The sequence below is a fragment of the Astyanax mexicanus genome, chromosome 10 (genome assembly GCF_023375975.1).
Source record: "Astyanax mexicanus isolate ESR-SI-001 chromosome 10, AstMex3_surface, whole genome shotgun sequence".
Lineage (NCBI taxonomy): Eukaryota > Metazoa > Chordata > Actinopteri > Characiformes > Acestrorhamphidae > Astyanax > Astyanax mexicanus.
The window spans coordinates 36,514,988-36,536,458 of NC_064417.1; the positions used below are offsets into that span (position 1 = coordinate 36,514,988).

General features: G+C 38.0%; 2 protein-coding genes across 5 annotated transcripts in view; both read left to right on the forward strand.

The window, feature by feature from the left end:
* Window positions 1-12,661, forward strand: part of atp2b1b (ATPase plasma membrane Ca2+ transporting 1b) — a 28,341-nt gene extending 15,680 nt beyond the window's left edge. For all 4 annotated transcript variants that reach the window (XM_022684118.2, XM_049483809.1, XM_049483810.1 and 1 more), the window contains 17 exons: window positions 390-515; window positions 811-1,020; window positions 2,345-2,377; window positions 3,858-4,007; window positions 4,150-4,364; window positions 4,843-5,085; window positions 5,514-5,755; window positions 6,470-6,707; window positions 6,880-7,059; window positions 7,857-7,944; window positions 8,060-8,166; window positions 8,303-8,494; window positions 8,726-8,939; window positions 9,502-9,713; window positions 9,823-9,930; window positions 10,042-10,227; window positions 10,876-12,661. In XM_022684118.2, coding sequence (XP_022539839.1) covers window positions 390-515; window positions 811-1,020; window positions 2,345-2,377; window positions 3,858-4,007; window positions 4,150-4,364; window positions 4,843-5,085; window positions 5,514-5,755; window positions 6,470-6,707; window positions 6,880-7,059; window positions 7,857-7,944; window positions 8,060-8,166; window positions 8,303-8,494; window positions 8,726-8,939; window positions 9,502-9,713; window positions 9,823-9,930; window positions 10,042-10,227; window positions 10,876-11,217 — 3,086 coding nt within the window. In that variant the 3' untranslated portion in view covers window positions 11,218-12,661. The remainder of the gene's footprint in view (window positions 1-389; window positions 516-810; window positions 1,021-2,344; window positions 2,378-3,857; window positions 4,008-4,149; window positions 4,365-4,842; window positions 5,086-5,513; window positions 5,756-6,469; window positions 6,708-6,879; window positions 7,060-7,856; window positions 7,945-8,059; window positions 8,167-8,302; window positions 8,495-8,725; window positions 8,940-9,501; window positions 9,714-9,822; window positions 9,931-10,041; window positions 10,228-10,875) is intronic.
* Window positions 12,662-14,218: 1,557 nt separating this feature from the next.
* gtse1 (G-2 and S-phase expressed 1) lies at window positions 14,219-21,029 on the forward strand. The gene is made up of 12 exons (XM_007238084.4): window positions 14,219-14,377; window positions 14,708-14,750; window positions 14,929-14,986; window positions 15,527-16,160; window positions 16,290-16,451; window positions 17,933-18,074; window positions 18,299-18,688; window positions 18,798-18,867; window positions 19,379-19,603; window positions 19,874-20,156; window positions 20,371-20,487; window positions 20,683-21,029. Exons 1-12 carry the CDS (start codon window positions 14,375-14,377, stop codon window positions 20,776-20,778), a joined length of 2,223 nt encoding a protein of 740 aa, XP_007238146.3. The 5' UTR covers window positions 14,219-14,374; the 3' UTR covers window positions 20,779-21,029.
* The last annotated feature ends 442 nt before the right edge of the window (window positions 21,030-21,471 follow it).

Below are 21,471 nucleotides of genomic sequence, written 5' to 3' on the forward strand. Positions count from 1 at the left end.
ACACTTTGGGTCAAGGTATGTATCATCCATCTAGCATCCACTATCAGGCCTCACTCAAACTTAAACTTATACATGTGTAGGCATTCCTAAATTGTCCTCTGAGGCAACACTTCTCGATCAGTTTATATGCTGCTCTTTCGTTTGGCATATCAGTGAATGAGAACTCAACCTACCTGTATGTTTAGGTACAGTGAAGGCGTACCTAATAAACCGGCAGGTCTGTGTATATTTGTAGCACTGTGACCTTGTTTTTATTTATTTAAGCTAGTGATCATTTGTCTTTTGGTGCCACTGCCTCCTGTTTTGGCTGATTAAAAGCCCTTATTTTGGCTTGTGAAGTAAAGCGTCTGTGTTGTGTCTGAGGCTCACCATCTGGCTTGTTCATTCAGGTGACCTCCTTCCTGCTGACGGGGTGCTAATCCAAGGCAACGATCTGAAAATTGACGAGAGCTCTCTCACAGGAGAGTCAGACCATGTCAAAAAAACAATGGACAAAGATCCCATGCTGCTTTCAGGTATCATGTTGAACTCATGTGTTGTTATTATTATTATTTGGAATGAGTATTATCAAACATAATGAAATATAAAAAATCTCTGGAACACTGTATTATATTTAATGTCACAAATTTAGATACCACACACAGGCCTCTTAGAAAACAGAAGCACAGTACATAGTGGAGTACAGTACAGTACAATAGATAGTGGATGCTGAGTAGATGAGGGGATGCTATACAAGACCATGTAAATGATATTTTACAGTGAAATTAAGTACTGGATGTTTCGACTTTATTCAATGGCTGTCTGTTTTAGGTACCCATGTTATGGAGGGTTCAGGCAAAATGCTGGTCACTGCCGTGGGTGTCAACTCTCAGACTGGAATTATCTTCACCCTCCTCGGGGCTGGAGATGAGGATGGGGACAATGAGGATGAGAAGGAAGAAAAAGATAGGAAGAAAAGGGAGAAGGAGGAGAAGAAGAAGGAGAAAGAAAGGAAAAAGAAGGAGAAGAAGGGCAAGAAAAGTAAGATGAATGCTCAAATATTAAATGGACACAGTTTGAATACATTTAAAACATTATGTAGGAATTCTACCTAGAATCTTTGGCTTAACTGTAATTAAGTAATGTAATAAAATGCTGCTATTGCAATGAGAAACTTTGTAGGAGCTGCACAACATCTCTTATCAAAACAGTCAAATGATGCATCATTCAGTCATTTGTGTAAAATTTGGTAATATTACTCAACTGCCTCAAGTGCAGATGCTAGTTATGCTCATAGCAGTGTTTACTACAGTGAAGAAAAAAAGTTAATTCCACTCCCCAACTGCAAGACTCTGACAAGACTACTGGATATATAAGCTGCCTTTAGTAGATACATTATGTGGGACACCTTTTAATTCATTGGGCATTCTGTTTACTACTGTGCAGTAAAGGCTTTTCAGGCTGTATTTAACAACTTTTGGATGGTGGATGATCATGCATCTCACTTCCAGCTTCCCAATGGTGTTCCATCCTAAAGTACTGTAAAGAATGCTATTATTCCAGATAACACAGTTCTGCTGCCTCACAGCTCAATGCTGGGGGGCTTTATACCCCTCTTATTCATCAATGCCTTGTGGTTCCCACACTTAGTCAGCAATGTGGGCAACTTAAAGTACCTGTATTCTTTTATTAGAAGGCGTCCTGAAACATTTCAACATATGGGAGCAGTGTCCCAGACAGAAACAAAACCTAGTCTTGGACTACACAGCATTTTAAATAGAAGTGTCCCATTTAAAGGCTAAATATACATATCAAATTGGCTTAATCCCAGTCCAGGTAACTGCCCCATAATATTATGGAAAATTACAACAATGCATTTATATGACTGATTGTGGACATGTACAGAGCTAGTGGGAGGTAAAAGCAGTATTTTAGTTATTAATTGAGCCATGATTTTGCAGAAATGCATTTTAAACATTTCAGTCATGCCATGAAGTGGAGTTAATCAACTAAACCTGGTTTAGAACCGTTTTAACATCTGCAAGAGCAATTTTATTTTCACCCAGCAACCTCAATCAGCTGTTCTCCTCAAAAAGAGCTAGAGGCTTAAGCATTTTCTTACAGCTAACAAAAACTCAACACAAACGAATGTGGCTTAATGAGACATGTTTAAACAGTCTATACTTCTGCCTCAGTTGTCACTGCTAATGCTCAAACACGATGAAACCATTTATACCTAAATTTAGGCTGATTAGATAGCATTGGATACAAAAGGCCTAGATTACTTTATTTCTGTGTTAATACTCTGTGCAGCTGCATCTCTCAACCAGTGCTAATGTGAATGTACCATCTTATTCCCCAACAGGCAAAAAGCAGGATGGATCTGACAAAAACAAGAGTAAGTAGTTTCTTTCACATCTGATTTTCTGACTTTATTTGCGTTTAGCCTAGCTGGAGGAATTCTGCTAGCTTGCTGCTTGTTTAAAGCTGCTGTTTACTCTCTTGGCCACTTGCTTCAACGTGCTGTGTGTACGCGTATGCTGTTTTACCATATGGCGTCTTGAACGTCTTGCTGTGGTTGAGAATGCCCCACAACCATATGGCGTGCTGCAGTGGCCTGAAGTGCAGGTGCTCTTAAAGGGTAGGGCTCTTCTCTGTAGTGATTAGAACCAAGCAGATTACAGGGCCTCTGACGTTTTTACTGAGTATTTGTGTGCGTGCACTAAGAACACGTATGTTGGTACTTTAATTCACAGAGCAAGTCATCAGTTTGCTCCCACTGCATGGTTTGTGGGACATTTGCTTGATGCTACAGGATGTTTAAAATGGTAGAGTATGAATTGGCTTAGGATAAACCTCAGCCAGGCTAGAGTAATCCCTAGCCCAGGATTAAGGAGTGTGAGCACACCACACCAGCCACCTCGTAATATCATATCTAAGCCACTTGCACCACAGCACAGAGTTACATATATCTTCTCATATCTGAAAAGCAGTGGTGCATTAGCGGTTTATAGTATACATGCTAGTACAGAACTATAAGGGCCTGCTGGAAAAAGTCTGTGAGTGTGAGAAACCAACTAAACTAGAGTGAATTTGTAACCTGAATATGGTCCAGCATACACAATTGAAAGCAAAATTATTCAATTTCTTCAGCGAATTAGGATTATTAGCAAAGTTATATTTTACTTCCGTTGCTTTTGCATCAAACATAAACAATTTAAGTAGACAAACACTTTTTTAACTTTTATTGACTACTGCAGTTTTCCCCAACCTTTTTAATTCTCCATCCCCCTGAATAGAATCTATTATAAGAGCACGCATTTGCAGATCAGGTGTTTGATCACTAGTTCAATAGTACTTCAGGTGTGTTTGCAGTAAAACACTTTGAATACTTAGTCAAGAGATATGTCCACAAGAGATCACTGTCTTGCACAAACAAGGAAAATGATACTAGCAGATAGCAAAGGCACCCAGTGTTCAGACAGTTGAATTGGACATACAATTGGAAGCACAGTTCACAAGAGCAGAGTTAAAGGAACAATGGCTACACTACCTGAACTTGGCAGATAGAGGAAGAGATTACCAGCTGCAGACATACTTTTGACTAAGCGCTTGGACAAAAGTCATTGAGCTGGCAATAAGATTTCCTGTGGTGCAATGAAACACCACCGGAACTTTTCAGGCCTGTTGATCAGTAGAATGTCCTACAAGAGAAGGACAAAGCATGGGCTAATCTAACTGATAAGGTTTTTTTCTCTTGATCTGAGGTTTTCTTTTGGCTTGCCCAAAAAAGCCTTGGGCGTGTCTTTTGTATAGTGTTGTGACAGGAATCTCATACGTGTTGAATTCAAATATTTACATTTACAATTTTAATCCAGGTAAAGATGGAGGTGGTGTGGACACTGAGCCTCTCAGCAGTGAGGATGGCATTGATGGTGATGTGAAAAAGAAAACCAATCTACCAAAGAAAGAAAAATCTGTACTTCAAGGAAAGCTCACCAAACTTGCCGTACAGATTGGAAAAGCAGGTGAGAAAGAGGCTAATATAGATGATTATTCTGATTGGACATCTGTACGTTTGTAGTATTGTATTGCTGTGCATCACTGTATTCATGCTGAAGGGTTATTTGATTTGATTGATTGTTTAATACATGCGCTAATGTTTTTCAGGCCTTTTTATGTCAGCCATCACAGTCATTATACTGGTGGTGCTCTTTTTGGTGGACACCTTCTGGGTCCAGGGGCTTCCGTGGATCAAAGACTGCACTCCTGTCTACATCCAGTTCTTTGTCAAGTTCTTCATCATAGGGGTCACTGTGCTGGTTGTTGCTGTGCCTGAGGGATTGCCCCTCGCTGTCACCATCTCACTAGCCTACTCTGTCAAAGTATGTGTGTGTCTCTGTGTGTGTCGGTCTATGTTAAAATTAATGTTAGGCCAAATAAGTGTGAGGTGCATCCTCTATTGGTGTAATTGTGGTGTAATGTACCACAAAACACAATTTAAAATGTATCCATCTGTTATAAATCTCTGCATTTTGAATATAGTTGCCTTTATCAAGCCAATTATGATGATTAGTAATTATGTGGTTTGTGATGTAGGCCAGATTCAATCAGAAGCAACTTCATATTGGATGGAAAGTATATTAAGCAGGCTAGCTTGTTACCATAATATCATTTTTAGGATGTCTTCAGCCATTCATTTTCTTCTTTTTGCCTAAACCAATGCTGGTCACAGACATATTCAACATGACTCTATAGCTTAACTGATCATCTGTATTATGCTTTCAAGCTGTGTTTTCCTAGATTTTCCTTTTTTTAGCTCACAATGAGGATCTGGCTGTCCTCTTGATTTTTATCTTCTAGAAAATGATGAAAGACAACAACCTAGTCAGACACCTGGATGCATGCGAGACAATGGGCAATGCCACTGCCATCTGCTCAGACAAGACTGGCACTTTAACCATGAACAGGATGACAGTGGTACAGGTGTATGTGGGAGACAGACACTACCGAAAGGTTCCTGAACCTGATCTGATTCCAGGCAAGATCATGGACCTGCTGGTCACAGGCATCAGTGTTAACTGTGCATACACCACCAAGATCATGGTGAGAAACTGAAGTAATTTTTTTTATGCATTTTGCCTATAAAAATGTTGTCCAGTGACTTAGGTGCTGCCATTATGTTTGGAAGATTGCTGGCTCAAATCCTGTTTATGTAGCTCACCATCAGCTGCTGGAGCCTTGAAAGAGCACAATTGATATTGCTCTTTCTGATTGGGTGATGTCTTCTCTTAACGTGCTGTGATGCTACTCGGAAATGCTGCATCAGCAGCAGTTCGAAAAGAGGCATGTGCTAGTCTTTACCCTCCTTGTGTTGGGACATTACTGGAGATGGGGGGGAGTCATAATGAGATTATTTAAGAAAGGATTTCTTATTTTCCAAATGGCCATTGGAGTTCCTCAATTTATTGGACGTATTGTCTTGTTTAATAGCTTAAATTGTCAGTTCTAAAGTTTTATTTTTGTATTTGCAGCCTCCTGAGAGGGAAGGTGGTCTGCCCCGTCAGGTGGGGAACAAAACTGAATGTGCCTTGCTGGGGTTTTCCCTTGACTTACGCAAAGACTACCAAATCATCCGCAACGAATACCCTGAAGAGAAGTTCTTCAAAGTATACACTTTTAATTCTGTGAGGAAATCCATGAGCACAGTGCTGAGAAACTACGATGGAAGCTACCGGATGTTCAGCAAAGGAGCCTCTGAAATTCTCTTGAAGAAGTATGTTCTAAACAATTACATTTATTTGTGTTTAGGTGGTTTGCATGTTATTGTCTGTATTATGTAAAACAGTATGTGCAACAAAGAGAGAACATGAAACAAAGCTGGTTTAAAATAAATGTACATTTTACATTCACTACCAGTTTACACACAATAGCACTTTTTTTTTTACTGAACATTCTATAAAAACCTTAATTATTGTCTGGTCCGTGTTCATTGTTTCTTCTTTAAATTTAATGAGCGTTGAAAGCTATTATTAATTAAAGTGATTCACTCACGTGGAGCATCTAAAAGTAGGACATCATGCACTCCAATGCTCTCCAGGAAGCAACACTCCATTATCAACATGACACTCAGTGTGAGTGTGTGCTATTTCAGGATAGATTTGTTAATGAAATGAAATCTCTTTCCCTCTCTCTCTCTCAGTCTGTATTTTCTCCTGATATCAGCCCAATACTAATGCCTGGTATTAAATAAACTCCATCTCTAGTTTAGATTTATGCTTTTTTTTTTGGACATACATATATTTCAGTATATTATACTTAAATCATAATTTGTGACTACAGTCAAATACAGTAGGTTTGCCTTAGTCTTCCTTTGTGTAGTATTACAGTAATCTAAGTGTACTAACATGTTCCCAGATCCTGAGATCCATTCCCTCTATAATTTATTCAGTTTTTTATTTGTATAAACAGTTACTCTATTTGTTTGCAGGTGCTGTAAAATATTGACTGCAAACGGAGAACCCATATACTTTAAACCCAGAGATCGAGATGACTTGATGAAGATGGTAATTGAGCCCATGGCTTCAGAGGGCCTGAGGACCATCTGCCTGGCTTACAGGGACTTCCCCGTATCGGAGGGTGAACCAGACTGGGACAACGAAACAGACATCCTTACAGGTCTTACCTGCATTTGTGTGGTGGGCATCGAAGACCCTGTACGGCCAGAGGTGAGATCTTCGGTATCAGGCTAAGCATTTATTGGACAAGCATGTCTGCACACTGTCTGTATAATTGTGTGTTTGTGTGGAGGAAAAAAGCCATGGTGAAATATCTCATTATTGTTTGTCTGTATGTGAGATGTTTGTGTCTAATCCGTGGGTGTTTATTTGACTATTTCAGGTTCCTGATGCTATTAGGAAGTGTCAGAGAGCAGGCATCACTGTCCGCATGGTCACTGGGGACAACATTAACACGGCTCGCGCTATTGCCACCAAGTGCGGCATCCTCCATCCTGGAGATGATTTCCTGTGCCTTGAAGGCAAAGAGTTTAATAGGCGGATACGCAACGAATTGGGAGAGGCAAGTTTATTAGCAATGGATCAACGTTCATACTGAACATAAAATTAGGATCTGTTTATATTTATTAGTGCTAACGTTTGTTAATCAGCATCAACACAAACCAGTGGCTGCTGTTGTACAGGATCAATGAGAAGTCTGGCATCTGTAAAAAAAAAACACATAGATCTAAAGTTCTATCTGGACGGGATTATTTTCTCAGGGGGTCCTGGGGTAAATTTTCTCTTTTATGTGAGGTCCTCTGTGATTTTATTCCTGGCCAGAACAACCATGCATGTGTTTTTCTCAGACATCATTTGAGAAAATTACAGGCTGAACTACCTACTGTTTTTCTCTGAACTCTGTGGTCCTCCAGTAATTTAAGTCCTGTCTGGACCCAAATCTCTGAGTTTCATCACCTCGCGTTTAATAAAATACAATACAGTCATTACATTTTGGGTGCACGTTTCCACAAAGATCCACATAAACACAACGGCGATTGGAAATGGAGGAGCTACTGAATGCGATGTCATGTGACCAAGAAAGCCAACAAAAACTTACTGGTCCTCCTGTTTTTTTTTTTTATTGAAGTCCGGATGCAAGTGTTTTATCACTGAGTAGAAATGAGAACTATTTTTTACAGACGTCGCCCTGATAAACTAATTCTGTCCGTATAAGGCTTAAGATGCTTCACAATCTGATTACATAATGTATTCGGTAACTTAAATAGGCCAAAACTACAAAAAGATGGATAATCGAAAATAGTATAGTTTTGGGTACCATGCTCTGTCATAAAAAAAAAATCTAAATGCTTCTTGCAGATTGAACAAGAGCGCATTGACCGAATTTGGCCTAAACTCCGTGTCCTGGCAAGATCTTCTCCAACTGACAAGCACACTTTAGTAAAAGGTACACATTTCAACTAGCATGGTCAAATATTGTATATTTGTATCATATTTGATAAATATTCATTCAGTGTTGAAAAATACAAACTTTTATGTAATGAAGTTTTACCTTTTCTCAGGTATAATCGACAGCACTGTTGTAGAACAAAGACAAGTAGTTGCTGTAACAGGAGATGGAACAAATGACGGTCCTGCCCTGAAGAAAGCTGATGTTGGCTTTGCAATGGTATGTTTTCCATTAGAATTGGCATATGAAATTGTTTTGCTGTTTTCTTACAGGCCAAATAGATTAAATGCCAAGAAATAGAAAAATATCAGTTCACTCTAAAAAGAAAATGTTGTGCTACTTTCTGCTTCTTTAGGGTATTGCTGGAACCGATGTGGCCAAAGAGGCCTCAGATATCATCCTGACCGATGACAACTTCTCCAGCATTGTGAAAGCTGTGATGTGGGGGCGTAACGTGTATGACAGCATCTCCAAGTTCCTGCAGTTTCAGCTGACAGTCAACGTGGTGGCAGTGATTGTGGCATTCACGGGAGCTTGCATCACGCAGGTCAGTGTTTTTAAAAATAAGCTACCTAGCTGCTCTAATTAAACTAATAAGTTTATAAAAATTATAAATGTAGTGATGCATCAGTACAAAGATGGAAAAATTAAATTTAAATGTGGTAGTTTTTAATTCTTTTAATATAATAAATTGAAATGTTCATTTGCTTTGGAATTGACAGTTTGAAGGGTTCATTTTGTATATAAATAATATATGTGTATGCCCTCCTCACCACAGGACTCTCCACTGAAAGCAGTTCAGATGCTGTGGGTGAATCTGATTATGGACACGTTTGCCTCGTTGGCTCTGGCCACTGAGCCCCCAACCGAATCCCTACTGCTGAGAAAACCGTACGGCCGCAACAAACCTCTCATCTCCAGAACCATGATGAAGAACATTCTGGGTCATGCCATCTACCAGCTCACCATCATCTTTACTCTGCTGTTTGCTGGTGAGCACTGCGCCATGAGATAGATTAGTAGTAGATTAATAGATAGTAGATTAATAGATATAGTACCTGCAGTATTGCTGCGACAATTAATTTTTAAATCATCCTAAATTTTATTAAACATTTGATTTTGAGATAGTTGCAAGATTATAAGTGTATGTAAACACAATTGAATTATTTGTACCATCAAATCATAAATAAAAAGAAGTAATATGTTTTAAACCAACTTTTTGTTATGCCTTTAAAATGAAATGTGATCATGAAATAAACAAAATGTTACAACAGTAATAAATATTAGTTACAAGATTTTGCTTTCCTAGATATAATTGTGTTTTAGATACACAGCACTGTCAACTGCCCAATCATGTATCTAAGTGTGCAAAATTACTTGTGATTTACATGTGCAGAAACTGTAAAATATTAAAGCCCTTTAAACATATTCCTTGAAGATACTATATAAAATAGATGCCAAATGCAAGTTTTAATTTATTCTTGTACTTAGATTAAAATAAATCCACATATATGTTGTTTTCTTAAGTTATTCACTTAATTCTTCTCCAAACAGGTGAGCAAATCTTTGATATTGACAGTGGCAGGAATGCTCCTTTACATGCGCCTCCTTCAGAACACTACACCATCGTTTTCAACACCTTCGTCATGATGCAGCTCTTCAATGAAATCAATGCTCGCAAAATTCATGGCGAGAGAAATGTCTTTGATGGCATCTTTAACAACCTCATCTTCTGTTCCATTGTGTTTGGCACATTTCTTATTCAGGTAAAGCTAGACAGCAATCTAACAGCAAAAAAGTGTGTTCAACATAACTCATGGTACAAAACCAATATTTTGAAATGTATACATAATATTGCAATGATTTCATTTACAGATTGTGATTGTGCAGTTTGGAGGGAAGCCCTTTAGCTGTGTAGGCCTCAGTATTGAACAGTGGCTCTGGTGTGTCTTCCTTGGCTTTGGATGTCTGCTCTGGGGTCAGGTGCGTCTGAAGTCATATCATCTTGGTTCTGTTGTTTTCTTGGGTTTTCTATGGAAAAACAGTGCAGTGTTTTATAGTGTCAAATAATTATTTCATGCATTTGATTTGCAGTTGATCACCACCATTCCCACAAGTCGGCTAAAGTTCTTGATGACTGCTGGGCATGGCACCCAGAAAGAGGAGATCCCAGAGGACGAACTGGAAGAGATGGACATGGATGAAATTGACCATGCTGAGATGGAACTGAGAAGAGGGCAGGTCCTGTGGTGCAGAGGACTCCAAAGAATCCAGACACAGGTAGACTACAGCTGTTCCTTTTTTAAACGATAAACGTATACAAAAATATCAAATTGTAATATAGCTAAGCAGGTTACTATCTCTCTGGAATATAATTTCAGAAAAGAATGTGCATGAGTTTTCTATGTAAAAATGTTTTTCTTTAGTATAGTACTGTACTGTACTGTTTTTTGTTAAAAAAAAAAGACATAGAAACATCACAATTAAAGGAAGCAGCATGGAATGACATAAAGGAATGACATCTTCATTTCTCCATCTTCAACAACATGATCCAGTGCATTTTGCTAAATCAGTCAAATTTTACCACATATGAAGTTGTTTTATTGCAAAGATACATGGTTAGATATATACTATTTAAATACAAAGCATGCTGTGTTTTGTTTGCTATGAATACATATTATTTTTATATATACATTGTTATAAATGTTCATCAAATTGTATATCACCATTTTCCGTATGCATGTAGAGATTAATTGTTTGCTTTATAACATGCCATATTACTTTACTCAGAAGGTGATCTTAATTATGTTTTACAGTTGTTGTATGTTTACATACAAGTCCCTGTTACTTTTTACGTCACATTAGGTTGATTCCTAAACTACAGCTTAATTTTAATTTTTTTTTTCCTTTTCTAAACTTCCCTGACAGATCCGTGTGGTAAATGCTTTTCGGGAAGCCATGTCTCCATATGAAGGCCTGGAGACCCCAGAGTCACGCAGCTCTATTCACAACTTCATGAGTCACCCAGAGTTCCGCATCGAAGACTCTGAGCCAGCCATCCCTCTGATTGATGAGACTGACCCAGAAGAGGAAGCGCCTACAAAACGTAATTCTGCACCGCCCCCGCCCCTTTCTCCGATCGTATCTTCTCCTAACCAGAACAACAATGCTACAGACAGCAGAAGCTTTCACCGCCATAAGGACATAATCAAGACTGCCATTCCTCAGCCCCCTGGTAGCCCCCTGCACAGCCTGGAGACATCTCTCTGATTCCATCCAAGCTAAAACCTTGCTAAGACCATGTCTGTACTACCCATGCCAAGAGCACATCACAACCCTTGCAAAGAGCATGCTTAGGAGGTCATTAAATGTTCTGGTAATGAAATGGACAGTTTTCCATCAGTCCAGGTGTAGCTGGATGGACAAGTTAGCTAACCTACAGAGAAATGTTGGTATAGATTGAGGATTTATTTGAGGATTTCTTCCCAGGCGATCTACAGTAGTCTGAGAGGAAGCTAGAAAGAAAATGTATATTTTAATACATTTACAAATTGTCCTTAAAAGAAAAAAGATAGGAATGGAAATTTTTTCTCAATTTTCAATTTGAACGAAACCTTACCCACGTGCTTTCAAGTGAAACACTGATGTGTGTTGTTTTGGCTGATTATATTGTAATAAAAATTGTTTGTTTACATGCTTTTCAAAAATATACCACCTTTGGGGGAGGGGGAGTGTGGGGGGCAAAGTGCAAATAATGAACAAGACATATGCATAGTTGCTGCTGTATCTTTATGTGAGGTTTATGTTTAGGACTTAGACAGATGATGTTAAGGCATTGTGGTCTGGTTTAGTGGTATGCAGAATAAATGGGGAAAAGAATATATCAAAATATGTTTACCATTTCAGTTTTGTTTAAATATGTGGGTTATTGAAGATTTCAGGTTGGATTCAACTGATTCTAAGCATCTTGGCATCTTACATAAGTCCATTGTGAAGGGGCTGCAGAATGTGTGTGGTATTAACAATTTAACACCTGACTTTTCCCAACCAATTGCATCACTCATTGCTTCAGAGTTATCTCCATTTATTTCATTTTTTTAAATTATTGAAGACATCAGATAAACTCATCAACAAAAGCATGCATGCTCCTCAAGTTGTCCTTAATAGCTTTGCAAGCAAGGCTGCATAAAATATAGCTTTATTTTGTTTTACAAGCATGCTGCTGGGTTTGCCCCTGAAAGCCAGGGCACTGTAAACAAATTCTACTATCTAATCCCACAATCCCTTGGGGAATAACACAGAACATGTGGAGGTGAGGCAGTGAAATGACCTCCATAAAAATGAGAAGCACAAAAACTGTAATTGTTGATCTTAGGATCTAAAGATGTGGATTTCTGTGGAGGATTTAACCATGAAGATAGGTCATAGGTTATGTTGGGTTGTGCTACACATTAACATTTAAATTATTAGAGATGGCAAATAGGAAAGAAATGCTCTTTGGTTCTTTCTTTTTGTTTCACTGTAGCTTCATTCCTATTTTGGGGATGAATGTTTATCCATCTGTTTATGGATTTATTATTTTTTCTATATTTGGTAATTACTTAATGTCTGTAAATCATAAGCAGTATAAACAGTGATTGTGGTTCAATTTCCATTTGAAAGTGTGAGTAATGTGTATGGTTTTTTGACAATAAAAGATGAATAGTTAAAATGACTACAGTGCTGATTATTGTAATTGATTTTAAGGACGCAGGGAAATTGATAAATTATATAAATGATCTTAATAATAGTAATATGAGACACCATTCATTGATTATATACTTACACAATGTATATACATTACTGGTTTCTAAGAGACTGTACTGTGCAATTTTTTGGAATCGGGTAGGTACACACTTTATTTTAAAATTAAACACTGCCTGTTCGTTAGTGTGACTAAGTTTATCTTAAACATCTAATGCATATAAAGCCTTATTTTGTCTGGGATAGCTGGCTATGAAAATAATTGTAGGAACGGATTAAGAGGGCTATACTTAATAAACTACTAATAAATAATATAAGTTTTGTGATGTATGACTAAATTGGCCATCAGATGATACCAGTGTGTGCTGTTTTAACAATGATAAAATGAACATATCACTTTGTCTGCTAACCATGTTATGAAAATCATGGGAATCAGCTGAAACCAATACTAAAAAAGATTTGTGGTGTGAGTATTGAGTTCAGTTCTTAGGTTGAACAGGGGTTGATAAAGTTTTTTAGGATTAGAAGTAGTCTGCATTATATATGGTGATAAAATTCTGAAATTATACAGCACGTGTTTACAAATAACATTCCTCATACTACCGTCTCTCTAACCTCTAAATAGTGTTGTATGTGTTAAACTGGGGCCCATTATTACGGCCTACCTCAAATTCAAATAGGATTCGCAGTGATGATGGGAATTCTGTCCCTTTATGGCGTTATTCTCTCTATTTTGGCTCTTTCAGCTCCCATGCTCCTCCGATTTCTTAGTGCTTAATTTATTAACAAATTGTGTAAAAGTGAATTACTAATCACTAATGTAAAAACATACATTGTTATACATTATGACTCATAAAATTAAAATTATCCAATGTGAGAGAGACCTTTAATTGCTTTAAATTTACCCTGGGGTCCTAAAAAATATTAAACGTTTAAAAACTATGAAACCGGGACTGTGGGACTCATTTGGGAGCGCCCTCTTTTGGCCAAACAAGGAGATACAGAAGAGATTCCTAAGTGGGATTTCTAACTCTCTGTCATGATAAATCCCATCAGTGAGAAATATTGACGGCCACTGTGAAAAGCATGGAAAAAAACTTTCTAGTTTTCATTGGAGCTACTTATACACTTAAAAGCTTCAGTTAGTAAACAGTACGTGTGTAATAACCAAAGAAGTACGATACACTGTGCCAATCATTTTTAACTAGTACCAGACATTTGTCACATAATTGTATCACATAGTCCTTCTGACTGCAGAAAATACCATTGATCACGGCAAAATAACATGTATTCTATATATTTTTTTTCTTTGGGGGGATTGGGGGGTTCTAGGTCCGGGGGTAACGTTACCTCCCTAAAATTATTTTTTGCAACCTGGACGTCTGTTTAACGGGGGTGTGTTTATAATAAATGGTCCTTATATTTTGAGAACTAAAGTTTGTGATTTTCTGTTAGAAAGACTGAATCACATATATTTAAATCCTTCCACAAAGCGGACGCTTCCGCGACTTTCTCCACCAATGAGCTTTCGCCATTTCAGCCACCTGACGTTTGAAATCAGGCTGCGCACCAAATTTGAAAGCAGTAAAACGCTGTTGGGGCTCACGGTGAAGGAGCTGCGATTTTCTGAGCGGCTTTAATTGAATAAAACACGGTTATATAGTGTGACAGACTCAGAGAACAGATGGTAAGAGTGCGGCTTAGCGTTCAGGGAAAAGATGTAGAAGTAAAGCGAGATTTACTTGTCTGTTTTGGTCTGTTAGCTACTAGCTAGCCCGCTAGCTTAGCTAAACTAGCGTTAGCTCTCTTGTTTTGTGCTAAATGTAGCGACAATAACCAGCCAATCTGTTGGCTCCAGCTAGCTAACTTAAGCTACGCTAAGCTAAGCCAAGCTAACTGTCTAGCAAGTGAGCTTACCGAGCTGATATGAGCGCAAACATATCAAATGTGTTTTATAATCGCTAAACTCTCTAACTAAACTCTCTAACTAGCGAACGGACCTCTTGTTTATTTTCAGGACTTTGACCCATCTGGTTTTCCGAGGATGATGGCTGATGATGGTAATATACTTTCAGATGTTTATAGTCACCTTGCTAAAAATTGTAGAAGGGTAGACTAGCATATGTATGTTTTTCCATACGAGACAAAATAGATAAACCGATGTGACTGTAGGAATCATCTCTTCACATGCGAGTTAAATTGACTGTCATTTCTTTGCTCTTTGGCTTCTTTCCGAAGATTTCTGCTCATTGGCTGACGAGAAGTTCGATTTTGATGTTCCCTTTTCACCAGAAAGGTTTGTTGATAAAAAAAAAATAGTTTTACTACACACTACTTCATTAAATGACCATGCATACGGTCTTGTAAAATATTGATATATTGTCAAGCTTTATATTACATTACATTTGGCAGATGCTTTTTTCCAAAGCAACTTACAAATAATGTACATTAAGCAACAGAGGACACAGAAGTACATGGCAAAAACATTTATTTAAAATGGAGGCGGAAAGGAAGGGAATAAGGAAATGAGCTTAAAACAATTGTCTGCAATACCAATATTTTGAGAGCTGGGCAATATGTCCAAAAACCTGATATAAATGGTGTAGCACAATATAATGTAATCAAATGCCTTAAAAAAAGTATAATGTAACATTTTTAGTGTTTATTTGTAACAACAAAAACTAGTTGTGCTGTACACTTAAGAAGTAAATGTCTGTGCATAACTAATGTATTTATTTAAATGAGTATGTTTACAGTAAATTGTCAAGCCCTAGTTCTTTGTCCATCCCCAGTGCAAAGAAATCTGAACTAATACCCCCTTTTTTTTTAAATACAGTTCCAAAGAGGAAGACTGTGTTGAAGATGAGGTCTTTCTGGGTCCAGTTGGTCATATGGAGAGATGTGTTTCACATGTTGTGGCAAATAAAGTGAAAGACAGTGTAAGCAGTGGGCCCTCTGTGGGTGAGGAACCCAGCTGGAGCCCCTTGCTTGAGGAGAACTTTGAGGAGATTCGTAAAGAAGCTCATCTTCTAGCCAGTCATCTTGAGGAAAGCAGTACGGACCCAGTAACAAAAGACATTACTGTTGCTTCCAGTTTGCCTGAAAACAAAGAACGGTTTGAAGCAGACACCTCAGCCAAACTGGACATGTTCAGCAAGCCTGCTGATGCACTTAGCCCAATTAAGAGGGAAACCTTCTGTGTTCAGGACAGCCCAATGAAGCAGCTTCCACCAGCCATCCAGAAGCGGCTTCAGAAGGTATGCGTCATGTCAGGTGGCAAACCACGTCTCAGCACTTCCAGCCCTGTAAGACATACTGAGACACAGCCTAAAGGGGCCTCCCGTGGCAGAAGTATAGTGGCCAGTAATAGGGTACTTCCCAGCAAACCCACGGCCGTGGTAAACTCCAGACTATCCTCTTGCACTCGACCAGCAGCCCCAAGCAAAACTCGACTCCCTGCACCCAGCAAAGTAAGGGGGTTTAACTTGTATGTTTGCAAATATTTTGTGGTCTTTTTTTTTTTCTGCCTTTCTGAATGCAGGACGGCTTTAAATAAACATTTTGTCACATGATGTGTTATTTGGTCTGTGCTGTTTCAGAGTTCGTTTGGCCTGAAGCGAAGTCCTGGCAGTAGAAACACAAGCAGAGCAGGCTCTACTGAAGACCTTCTGTCTGATACAGCTAGTGTTGCATCTGATGTGAGCGATTCTTCCTTCAACACAAGTCTGCCAGTAAAGAGGGTCCTCCCAACATCAAAGAAGGTGAAAGAACAAACACCAAGCACTTTCATTAGGTTATTTGAGAATGCTTAGAATTATTTTTTTCAAAAATTGTACATGGTCCATTGATTTAAGATGTTAACAACCTCATTCTGAGTGGGTTGATGTAAAATGGTTTATTGTAGAAAAACTTTTGTAACAATTTTCTTTATAGTGGTGGTGGTGGTTAGAACTAGGGATAATAATCCAATCAATACTTAGGCCTACATAACTCTTATTTACTATTTAAACCCATCCAGATTTTCATCTTGGATTTTTTTAAGTAGTAGTGGCAGGCCTAGATATTTAAAACATGTTTTGGGTGACCTAGTTGGAGTAATTTGACAACCCTGGTTATAAAAAAACTGCTATATACAATGCCAGCAGGGAGTAAAAAACAGGTTCGTTCATTTTTTTCACTCTGCTCACACGTCACATAAAATTAAACATTTAGCATCACTTATCATGGTTTGTAGCAGTGAGTTTATTGCTGCTTAAAACCTGCTAAAACAGCTGAGCTGTATGGTATTAGCTGAGGTAACTTTGCTAGCATTCTGGCTTTCTGTGAACTTTAACTTTAATGGCTTTAACGTAGTACTGTCAGAATGCCAGGCAGCAGCAGGCACACTGAGGACCCTAATTATTGTGTGGAGTTTAAAGGGCTATATTACAATGTTGTTGTTTTTTTCTGGTTAATCTAATCAGATTTCTAAAATGATCAGATTCTTTAAGTGGTCATGTAAACGGCATACTGATTTCTTCAGTTCAGATTAAACTCTAGTAATATGATGAGGAAAAATTGGCTTAGTAGTCAGATTTTTCAGCACATGCTTATACTCTGGTTTCTTTCAGTTTTCTCAGAGTATGCATGGAAATGTATAAACACATGGATAGGACGGATGCTTTTTCCAAAAAAAGTTTCTGTGTTTGACTATTTAGAGAATGGTGTAAAGGTCTTAACAATCTTAATAGTTTCATATTTTCTAAGATTATTGTGCCTGTCTCACTCTGGTCATAACTTTAAGCTTTTCTCATTTCCGTCAAGTATTATTTTTGTCTAGAATGAAAACACACTGAATTACTTTTATGTAATACATACAATTATGTAATAATTCTGTTTCAAGTGGGAGTCCACTGTGTAGGACACTGCCTAAAAGGATTTTTGTATGTGTTTTTACTCTAGGCAAGAGTACAAAGTGTGGTTTGTATTTACTGCAGTGATGTAAAAAATAGTTATGCTCCCCACTGCAGTCCAGTATAGAAATAGCAGTTCTCCTGTAATGACATCAGATAGATCAAATAGAAAGTTCATTTAAAATAGTCTCTGAAAAAAAATCAGTTTATGTTTGCAATCTTCTTGCCTCAAGCCTAAATCAATATTTTCATTTTTTTATTGTTTTTTTTTTTTGTGTATAATTGAGAATTTTAATTTATTTTAGTCATAAAATGCTGTCAGTATGAATTGGCTTTTTTTCCCCCTTTAGCCTGATGTAAGAGGTGGACCTGTGTGTAAAGCTCCTGCCCTGCACAACAGGCGAGTAGTGGACCGAAGCCGAAACACATCATCCTCCTCTTCTTCTGTGTCTAGTATCAATTCCAGCCTTTCTGTATCTCCAACATGTAAAGGTGAGGCTTTTTTATAAATTGTAATGTGAACATGGTTTTCTGTTTTGTAAAGTTGTACTGGACTGCTAGAGGTCAGATTCTTCTAATGACTGTCAGGGAAGCCAATGGAACAGCTTTTCAGTACAGATAAGTAGAGTTGAGCCTTATGCTAAACACCAGAATAATGAATGAACCCTTTATGGTAAGAAACATGATTGTGTGTTTACTGAATATTTTACTTCCAGGTAAACTCAATTCCTCTCTGAACACCAGTGTAAGTAGCATCAGTGGCCGTGTTCCTAACAGTGCCAGTAGGCTTCCTAACTCCAGCCGAAAGTCAGGAGTCATTAGTAGACCTGTGGAATCCTCTGTTGGGAGACGAACATCTCTGTCCACACAACTCAGGAAAAACTCGGAACCCCTTCCTAAACCTGTCAAGGCCACCCCAATTAAGAGACCAGAGCCTGCATCTTCTATCCAGCACCAGACACCTGCTAAAAGGACCATGGAGAGGACAGTGTCTGTGCCTGCCTTAACCAACAAGGTCATGAACAGTGTAAAAGCGAATTCAAATTCAAAGGCTTTTTTAGCACCGACTCCAACTAACTCTGTAAAAGGAGTGCGTCGATCTGAAGGTAAACAGCAATGCCTTGTTTTTAATGAAGCTAAATTTTACATTGGAAAAGTCAGATAGATGTGTCTTACTGTTAGGTAATATGTGATATGTATCCTGTGGGTTTATAGTCATCTCATCTCCTGATGTCCCTCGAATTATGAAACCGAAAAGACTGATGTCATCTTGCAGTGTGGACAGGTAAGTTTTAATATGATTATATATTCTGCAACACACTTGGCCAGCTAAGTAGCGGGTCTAAGACTAGAGGTATAAATTCATTTTTATATATTAGTTAAGACTTTGTTTAGATTGCAGTGTTTGTATCGTACTGATTGTCACTTACATTATAATTATAAGGCTCCTATACAATTTTGGAGTGTAAGTCACTTTTAGTTCACTGAGTCTTCTGCAAGTTTCCACCAATGTTTTATAGCACAATAGCAGTGTTCTGGCCTGGAGTAACAATTACAGAGATGTTATTCTACATATTATAGTCAGTGTACCATCAACATAATTTAAAAAAATGTTTTAAGGTAAATAATATTTGTTATTGTTTTTTCGTATAATATTTAGTTAGCACCATCATTAGCAGTTCAGATGGTAAACAGTTCAGCGTGGACATTTATTTGCGTGGGTGCATAATTGCAGTTTACTCCCACAACCACACACAGTTTACAGTATTTACATGTTTATCTCTTTTTGTTCCTAGTGTTCCTCTGACTCTTACAGTTCCTGCAACTCCAGGTCACCAGACCCCATCAGCAGCAACTGGAGTACAGACTAAACTGAGTAGGCCGTCTGCTCTGCCCACACCTATGGCCCGCCGAATGTCTGGTATACCCATGCCCACACCCAAAAGCATTCCTCGCCTCAGATTATCTCGCACCCCTGAGCCACAATCACCAGCATCTACCTCGGTGATGAGTCATGCAAGGTAATAGGGGTTCAAAATGTTAAAATAACACTCATATTTTCTTGTTTTTTTGTTTGCTGCTACCAACATACAATCAAAAGTCTAAAAAAAGAAGTTCCCATAACATATTTTTACGGGTTTTAGTTCTCATTATTTCAATATATTAAAAGTGTGGTTTTACCCATGTTACACATGCTTTATTGATCAATACATGGTAGAATTGTATGATTTTATAATATAGATTTTTTTTTATTCTGATAATAACCAACTGAAACTCTTTACTGACTTTAGCCCAACTGGTCAGCTGAAGCAGACTGAGTTGCAGGGAGTCGTCAAGCAGTCAGTAACCACAGAGGAGTCTGGCACTCCAACTGAGCTTCAGCCCTGCTCTCTGGCCTTTAATTTGGAGAATGACTCTGATAAACCCACTGTTTGTGAGGCAGCAGCAGTGGAGAATACCCCCATGGTGTCCTCAGAAAGTTTAGAATGTAAGCAGCCCAGTCCTGCAAAAACGACACTCGTAAAGTCTGAAGAAGCCTTGCAGAATAAGCCAGTGCTGCAAGATGTCAATGAGGTAAACATATTTTCTATCCTTCTCACAGATTTGTAGTTTTCATTATATTTATTTTTTAAATAAAAGTATTGCATGGTGCAATGTTAGGAGCAGCAATACTGCGTCCCAAACCGTACATTTCTATGCTTAACTATATACTATTCTAAATACTCTATTCTCGCTAAGCTGTGTCATCACATCACAATTTTTCCCCCCTCCTCCTTTTCCTTCTAAGGTGCTGCTGGTGGATGCACCTGCTCCTGTTTTAAAGCAGCAAGAAAAGATCCTTATTGATCTCTCAAACACCCCAGACCTGATTAAAACCATCCCTAATAAGGCTTTTGGTGGCCAGGTAAGAGACATTTTTTTAATTAACATAAGAGAGATTTTAATTTACAGTATTGGTTTTAAATGTTGGTGTCCTCCCTGCTGCCTCAAAATGTATGATGTTTTCCAGTTGTGATCTATCAATTATTTCTGTAACAAACAATTTTCTTTTTGTTTTTTTTCCATCTGTCTGTTTTATCTGGTATGCTTCCCTTTGCAGCTCATCGATCTGAGCTCACCTCTTATAAAGTGGAGTCCAGAGGAAAAGAAAGAAAACCCAGTGAAGGAAGCCCTGCTAATCGACTTATCTTTTTAAAGGACCAAGTTCACAAAACCAGGAAAATAAAAGTGCAAATCAGAAACACTGTCTGTTAATAAAGAGGATATGAGAGTGCATATGTGCCTAATAAGACCCTAGAGATATAATAATGTAGATTTTATCTGTATGTTTGATCATACACAGGTGATTGTTTTAATATGAAAGAAAACTTTCCTTGTCCATGTTGTTTGTTTATATTTGTTTGTTTGTTTTCCTCAAAAGGTACAAATAAAATATCTTAACTTTAATTGGTGTGCTTATGTTTAAATGTGTTATGTTCTATGATTCCTATATTCCAAATTGTATTTCCTGCTTCAAGAAAATTCTATAGTTTGGTCAGTAAATCAGAGATGAAGCAGAAGCAGGTAGCAAATTGTTTATCTTGTTGTTTAACTAGGCAGATACACCTTTGGTTCCGTGCCTGAGTATCAGATACTTGCTGCATCATTCAGGGTTGTCTACTACAGCTTAAACCAGTGAGGTCATTCAGTAAAAGTATATTTTCTGCTAGGACAAGAGTCAGGGTCTTGGATGTTGTATGATCACTACCCCACATCATCCCCCAACTATTTGTGAATTTATTAGATGACTTGTTAAAGTGTCTGAATGCATTATATGAGGGAGTGTCCATAAATTAAAAAAATACGAGTCTCTTTGATTTTTACCTAAATGAAAACCTCTGCAATATAA